At 48.5% G+C, this 8,027-nt stretch overlaps 1 protein-coding gene across 2 annotated transcripts in view; it reads left to right on the top strand.

Moving 5' to 3' along the window:
* Positions 1-8,027, top strand: part of GABRR2 (gamma-aminobutyric acid (GABA) A receptor, rho 2) — a 39,458-nt gene that overhangs the window by 5,743 nt on the left and 25,688 nt on the right. For both annotated transcript variants that reach the window (XM_010834702.1, XM_010834701.1), the window contains exon 2: positions 3,555-3,661. In XM_010834702.1, coding sequence (XP_010833004.1) covers positions 3,555-3,661 — 107 coding nt within the window. The remainder of the gene's footprint in view (positions 1-3,554; positions 3,662-8,027) is intronic.

The raw sequence follows: 8,027 nt of genomic DNA, 5'->3' as shown, positions 1-8,027 counted from the left end.
GGCCTCGGCTCAGACCCAAGTGGGGAAGAAGCACCTGGGACTGAGGAAGTGGCTGCAGCTCTTTGGGAAAATTATTTACTTATTAGGAGGAGAGAGAGATGATTTTTTAAAAAAAGAAACATTCAAAGGAGAGTATAACTACCACCATAGTGCCACCTTCCCTTTCCAGTGAATTTTGCATGAGGAGGTTATGGGGTCTGGACAGATCTTCTTCTTTGTTTTGGTTCAAGGTGAGAGAGACTAGAATTCAGTTTGAATGCTGATGAGAATTAGCAGTGAGAAGGGGAGAAGGGGAGGAAGTTGGGCCAGGGTGTTTGAGGGCAGAGTTCAAAGGGCTCAGGGAGAAGGAGGGCCAGGCACCTCTGCTGAGCCCCCAGGGACCTCCAGAACCTACAAGGCCAAAGGAAGTGAAAACACTGCTACTGCTCCTGCTTTCTGAGTTGCCGCCGCCCTAGTTGCACTTTATACCGGGTGTCTCGCAGGCGTCTGGAAATCAAGATGGCTCCTAAGAATCTGATGCTCCATCATCTCCACAAACATGCCACTCCCCCAGTTTTTATCATCTTAGCGAATGTTTCCACCATTCACCCAAGTGCTCATCATAAACCTGGGCCATCCTTGCCTCTCTGTTTCCCCCATCCCCATCCCCAAGCCCTCAGCAAGGTCTTTCTGCCTCCCTCAAATCTGATCAGTTCTCTACACCCTCACCGCTCACCGCCCTAACCCAGGTACCATGTTGTCTCAGCAAAAGCCTTCTGCTTCTCTGCCCTTCCACCATCTCTTCTACCTGAGTGATCTTCTCAGGTATTAATCCAGACCTTGTGACTCCCCCGCTCAGAATTGCCATGGGTTTCCCCTCTCAGTGTCATATATCTGAGGGCCTCAGACCTAGCCCCTGGCCTTGTCTCCCACCTCCTTTCGTACTGCTCTCCTCCTCCTCGTTCTCCACCCACTGGTCTTCTTACTGTTCCACACACAAGACTCACCTCAGGATGTTTGCACTTGCTGGTCCCTCTCTCAGGATGCACTTTCTTCAGCTCCTCTCACAGCTCACCTTCTCTTCAGGGCTCACAAGGCTTCCTTGACCACCCTCTACCCCAACCCATCTCTCTCTTCTTCCTTACTCTGCTTTATTATATTTTTATGGCACTTAATTTCTGAAGTCATATTATTTCTCTCTCCATTTGTTTACTGTCTGTTTATCAACTCTGTGAGGGGAATGAGTGTCTGTCCTCCCATGACTGGAGTGAGGAGTCTTTGGACAGAGTAAATGCTCCATAGGAATGTGCTGAGAAAATAAATTTTAGTCCAGGAATCAAAGAATCGTGCAACAAGAGAGCAGGATGGCTGTCCATATTGTCCAGACAAAGACATTTTCCTCTACCCTGCTAGGTTCTTCTGGCTGGTGTAGGAATCAAATTGACGTGAGAGAACTTAACAGGAGAAGATCAAACAAAAGTTCAATAATCTGTATCCATGGGAGAGACACAGGAAAAATGAGGAATTCTCCCAAATGGCCAAGCCCTCACATTAAATACCATCTTCAGCTAAAGACGAAGGAGGATGTTGGAGGTAGTGGTTTAGGACTTCAGTCAGGAGGAAGGCAATTCTCATGAAGACAGAAAAAGAAATGTTTGGTAAAGCAATGGTGTGCCAGGCTGTGCAGGCAATGGGACATGGTGGATGCTGATCTCCAGGCCCTGCAGAGTTTCTCCACCACCCCTACCCTCTATTCTTTGCAGACATCTCTGGTGACAGCTCTATTCCAGGAACAGACCCTCTGTGCAAATTCTTTTAAGCATGCTGCATGCTAAGTCGCTTCAGTTGTGTCTGACTCTTGGCGACCCCATCGACTGCAGCCCACCAGGCTCTTCTGTCCGTGGGATATTCTAGACAAGAATACTGGAGGGGGTTGCCTTCCCTTGACCTCCCATCAAATAATACCATCTGGGCAGAGCTGAGAGAATGAAATTTAAGGATTTCATAGGAAGATGTCTCAAAGAACAGGACCCCGAGACAGGGAATATGTCACTCTTCTCTTACAGAATTTAAACAGGAAATATGCTTGTTTCTCTAAAAAGTCAATGAAGTGTGATAAGAACACGGAGAGTAAATAGGGGTGTATATAAATGAACAACAGACATTGAAAAACAAAGTCTCTTCCTTGATTTCTAAAACCCTTCACTAATACATTACAGATAGTATTATAGTAACACTGATTTCTTATAAGGTTATTTCCTTCCATCAAGAATTAAATCTCAGGGAGTTTCCTGGTAGCCTAGTGGTGAGGATTCTGGGTTTTCACTGCTGGGGCCCACTTTCCATCCCTATTGGGGAACTTTGAAACCCTGTAAGCCTCACAGTATGGCCATTAAAAAAAAAAAAAGAATTAAAACTCACATTCCGTCAGACCCGAACGTTCAAATAACCTGCTTGCTTGCCTTCCTTCCTTCCTCTCCATTTTATTCTCCCTCTCCTCTTATTATGTCTCCTGTTTAGTGATCATCCTGTAAGTAGAATACTGCTTTGGAATATTTGGAACTTGACTGCTTTAGGATTATGTGTGGTTGTGGTGGGATATGGAAAGAACGAGTGTGAGTGAGGAGAGAATCACTACTTTGTCCTCTGGGTTAGAGGAAGGACAGGGAAGCGGGGTCTGCCGTCCTGGGCTCCAACCCGCCTCCCTCACCACCTGGCTGGACGGTTCGAGCAATTCTGTGCCCAGCTGTGGCCTCCATGCCCGCTGGCTGTGAACGGTCTGTTCTCCCAAGGGTTGAGGCTCTCTGCGCCAGGGTGGCTTCTGTAGACAGCTGCCAACTGGACTGACGTGAGGAATATCAGGTCTGGCTAGGATCAAACCAGCCTGTTAAAACTTTAACCATATTTGTCTCAGAATTTTACTTATCACAAAACCAATATTATAACAACATCGAAGAAATTTCTGTAAGTTAATTAATTTATTTAATTAATTCTTGGCTGCACTGGGTCTTGGCCGCTGCAAGCATGCTTTCTCTAGTTGCAGCAAGCAGGTGGTACTCTCCCTTGAGCCTCGCTGGGGTGGTTTCTCTCGTTGTTGAGCACTGCCTCTGGGACACGGGCTTTAATAGTTGTGGTGCATGGGCTTAGTTGCTCTCCAGGTCAACCACTGGACCACCAGGGAAATTCCTAAAGAAATATTTCAAAAGAAAAAAAAAAAAAAACCATCATAAACCATTCAACCCAAGCATTGGTCATCCAATCATGACTTTTGGCAAGACAAATTAGGAGCTTGCCAAGGTAGAATGGGGTCCTGTCTGGGAGGGATCTGTTTTAGAAGCCTCTGGAAGGGCCAGGTCGTCAGGTCAGCCTGTTGGTGAGGGCCTGGGGTGCTGGGGGCAAGTGGGGATGGGGGAGCAAGGATCCTTTATCTCTCAACCTCCCTTCAGGGGACAAAGAGACAGTAAGATGGGGGAAAAGTGTCTAACAGGTAGATCCTGCAGAAAGTAATCTCCCCAAATCATCTCACACAATGCCTCGGTGGGAGGATGGAAAACGTTTCTTGCCTGTCTTTGCAGTCACCTGTATAAGAAGAACCCTGATATGACCAAAATCCGACATGGAAAACCTCAGCCACTTCTCAGAGTGGATGATCATGATTTCACCATGAGGCCCGCTTTTGGAGGTAAGATGTGTCCCCCCCACCTTCAGCCCTTTGGGGCCTGATTCCAGGACTGCCTTCTGCTGCTGTTCCATCAGGTTCCCTCAGGCACAGCCCTCCTTCCCGGGGGGCCTTGAGTTTCCCAGTCACGGTCAGCACAGCCCAACTCACTAATTATCCCCTGGAGCAAAGCGATGGAAGGAAGTGAGTGTTGAGAAGAGGGGTTGGAGACGATGGAGCTGTTTACATTCTCAAAGGCCTAGCCCTGCTGCTGCCAACTTGCCTTTCTTAAAAGAATAAGAGCAGGCAGGAAGTTTTGCACAGAAAAATGACTCTGTTCTCTGCTGCCCCTTGCCTGGCTGGGAATTTGGGTTTCTGAGGGGGGCCACCTGCTTGCAACCATTTAACTCCTTGCAGGAACTTCCCTGGTGGTCCAGTGGTTAAGACTCCATACTCCCAGCCCAGAGGGAGTGGGCTCAGTCCCTGGTTGGGAAGCTAAGATCCCGTATGCTGCACAGTGTGGCCAAAAAAAAAAAAAAAAGATCTTAAAAAAAGAAAACCCAAAAAACAATTTAACCCCTTGCACAGCTGCCTTGCAGACTTGACCCCAAAAGAGTTTCCCTGCTCTGGGGGGTCCAGCAGGGGTGGCATGGATGGTGGCTGCCCCTCTCAGGAACTGGAGAAAAAGGCCACGGGGAGACAGGAGCCTGGACGGGGCCAGCCATCTGCACCGACAAGGCAGGGGGGAAGGATGGGACTCACAGGATGCATGAGACACAGGCCCAGGCACCCCTAGTGCAGGTGGGGAAACTGAGGCCCAGAGCATGGCAGCTGATGCACCCTGGCCAGAGAGACCCTGGCAGGCTGGTCTCTATTCCCCTTTATCTTGCTCTTGAAGTTCTCTCAGGTGCCAGCGTCCTCTTGGGGCAGCAGGAAGGAGCAGGAGTGACTTGTGAGCAAGCCACCGACCCTCTGCTTGTGGTTTGTGAAGTGGGGAAAGTAATCCCTCCATCTGTGGGGGCTGTCAGGATTAAACAAGATGATGTATGTAAAGCCCCCAGCACCTACGGGTTCACAGCCCCTTAGAAAAAGCCAGCTGTCAGGCCTCCCTCTTGTGTGACTGTTAGGGGATTAGCATGTTAATCTATCCCAGGGGCCTTTGCATTTTCAAAGCCTCTCGCTCAGTTCCCTGAGCTCTGACACTTGCCAAGCAGGAGGAGAAAGCAGGCGACCGATGACAGTCCCTGCCTCTTCTTCCTGCTGGGACAGAAAGCTGCTCAGCCAGGCATCCAGCTGCCCTTGAGGGGTAATGCCACCAGAGAATTTAATGAACTTCAGTAACATTTTCCTGAGTAAGCAGCTCTAAAATTAGCTGCATGTGCTCCAGGAGGTCCAAGCGAGATGGTATCCTATAAGCAGAAAGCTCCTCTTTGTTTCTCTTCTAGAGCAGGGGTCCCCAACCTCTAGGGTCTAATGCCTGATGATCTGAGGTGGAGCTGATGGCATAATAATAGAAATGAAGTGCACAATAAGTGTAATGTGTTTGAATCATCCAGAAACCTCCCCTGTCCGTGGAAAAATTATCTCCTATGAAAGCAGTATCTGGTGCCAAGGTGGCCGGGGACCGCTATTCTAGAGGATGAGCTAAGATGCAGAGGGTCAGATGACTGGGACAAGATTGCCAAACAATAGCATTAATGCCAACGAACAATTCCTGGTGACTTCTGTGCCAGGCACCATTCTAATCAGGGCACTTACAGACATCATCTTACTTCGGTCCTCACAACTCCATGAAGTAGACCATAATTATGAAGTAGATATTGTTATGCCCAGGTGAGGAACATGAGGTGTGGAGAGGTGAGGTGACTGGCCCACGTCACACAGCTGCTGACCCACCCTCCTGAGTGGGTCTCTTTCTTGCCTCCTTTGACCTGCGTGTCCTCCAGTGCTAGGCAGTTAGGCAGAGTAGGTATAGGGTTTAGAGCTCACAAACAATACTGCTAGGGGCCTCTACAAAGATTTTATTTTAAAATCAGAAGAAAAAAATAAAATTTTAGGTAGAATAAAATATTAATACATAATAGTAATATATTCATCTTTATACCAATACTTTTTAAAATGTTTTATCTGGTGGAAGGGTCCATGAAGGCAGGGGTCCAGGGTCCTCAAAAGTCACAGTATAGCCCTTCGGCAGAGCACAGTTCTGTGGAGCAGCTGCGTGTGTCTGGGTGTGAGTGACCTTCCGAATCACGCCTTGTAACTTTCTCATGGAGGCTGTCATTGCTGGCAGGAGCCTGAGCCGTCACCTGGTCAGGACCTTCAGTTTGCAGAAAAGCCTGGGCTCCAGAGGGTTAAGTGATGAGCACAGAACAACTGGGGGCAAAACTTGGGTTTCTTCTGTGATGTCAGATGCAAAAGTGAAAGCCTCATAAAACCACCCTCCTCCTCTGGGAGAAAGCCAGGAGCTAGCTCTCAGGACCAGCGAGAGAAGTCCTGCCACATTCTCAGAAAACCCAGCTCTGAGGAGAATCATCCAACAGGCTGCAGCCCCAGTCAGGGTGCTCCTTCCTCAAGCCATGTTCGGGGAGTAAACTGGACTTCCTGTATTCTGATCCCTGCAAGTGCTGGGCCCATCAGCTGGACTCCCCTGGAGTATGAAGGATCAGGACAGTCCCCTGCCTCTGCCTGAGTAGGCCTCTGAAGCTGGTAAAGGCCCTGATTTCACGGAAAGCTGCTGGAGAAGGAGTTGTCACCTCCAGCAGGTGCGATAAGACCCTTACACATCAGCTGTCATAATCTCACCAAGGCAAAGGGTGGGAGCTGCTCCTCCTTGCTCCCAACCCCCTCCCCCAGGGCAGCTGGTCCTTGGGCCACCTTTTCTTCCCTGCAGGGCTATCCTGGATGTTTAGATGGTCCTACTTGGATGAAGTAGGACTAGGGGAACTCACGGTGAGACACACATACATGAATTCAGAAATAGCTTTGCAGCTGGACGGGTCCTGACCAAGCAGGCTGGGTGGGGCTGTCACAGGAGGGGGCTTCCCACTGCCCAGGGTTCCAATGACTGTCACAATCCATGGTCCCTGGAGTCTCTGTGGATGGTTTAGAGCTCAGAAGCTGTCTCTGCCGGTGCTCCTGAGGGACTCCACCCAGCCCCTCACTCCTGGGCAGGAGTGTGGCTGGTGGTGGATATTACTCTGAGGAAGGAGGCTGACAGACAGCACGTAGGTGACTCTGTGCAAGTAATAGTAAGCCTGCCTTCTTTGGGGGCAGCCCTGTGCCAGGCCCCCAGTCCAAAGCAAAGCCTGGGCCCAAATTGCCCTAATGCAGGTCCAGCCTAACACACCCCCCACTTAGCACTTAGCCCCACTTACTCAGCAGGCCACACCCACAGGGTGTCCTTCAACAATTATGGGTTGTGTATTCCCATCCCTGTCTTCTCTTTCTAACTTGTGTCTCGAATAGGGGCTTCCTTGTGGACAGATATTTAAAAATAACTGATAGAGAGGAATTTGCCTAAGACTAGATACCCCTTGGATGACCTTTTCAGTCTGGAAAAAGAAAAGATTAAAAATCTAGCAGCTTCCTAATAATCCCAGGGATCAGTTGAAACAAAAATATCTTGTCTAAGCTCCCAGCTGCCTGGTTCGGTAGTGTGTCCTGGTTAGGAGAACCTGCAGGGGCCTGCCTGGGGTTTCCCTTCCATTTGTTAGAAAAAGTGATGTGCTTATTTTTTTTAATTAAATTTTAATTTTTAAAAAATTGAGTGTAAAACATACAGAACATGTAACTTACCATCTCAACCATTTGAAGCATATAGTTCAGGGGCCAAAGCACATTCATGTTGTTGTCCAACTATCACCAGCATCCATGTCTAGAGCTTTTCATCTTCCAAAACCGAAGCTCCATTAAACAGTAACTCTCTACTCCCTGCTTCCCCCTGTCCCTGAGGACCACCATTCTACTTTCAGTCTCTGAATTTGACTGCTCTAGGCATCTCGTGTCAGTGGAATTATATAGTACTTGTCTTTTTGTGACTGGCTGATTCACTCAGCCTTGTCTTCAAGGTTCATTCATTTGGTAGTATGTGACAGGATTCCTTTCTTTTTTAAGGCCAAACAATAGTCCATTGTATGAATATATCACATCTTGTTTACCCATGTATCTGTCATTGGACATTTGGATTATTCCTTCCTTTTGGGTATTGGGGAAAAAGCTTCCATGAACATGTGTGTACAACATCTGTTCAAGACCCTGTTTTCAATTTGGGGGTTAATATACTCATGCAACGGAGAAGGCAATGGCACCCCACTCCAGTACCCTTGCCTGGAAAATCCCATGGACGGAGGAGCCTGGTGGGCTGCAGTCCATGGGGTTGCTGAGAGTCGGG

The sequence above is a fragment of the Bison bison genome, unplaced genomic scaffold (assembly GCF_000754665.1).
Source record: "Bison bison bison isolate TAMUID 2011002044 unplaced genomic scaffold, Bison_UMD1.0 scf7180017864035, whole genome shotgun sequence".
Classification (NCBI taxonomy): Eukaryota; Metazoa; Chordata; class Mammalia; order Artiodactyla; family Bovidae; genus Bison; species Bison bison.
This window is presented reverse-complemented; position numbering and strand designations above follow the sequence as displayed.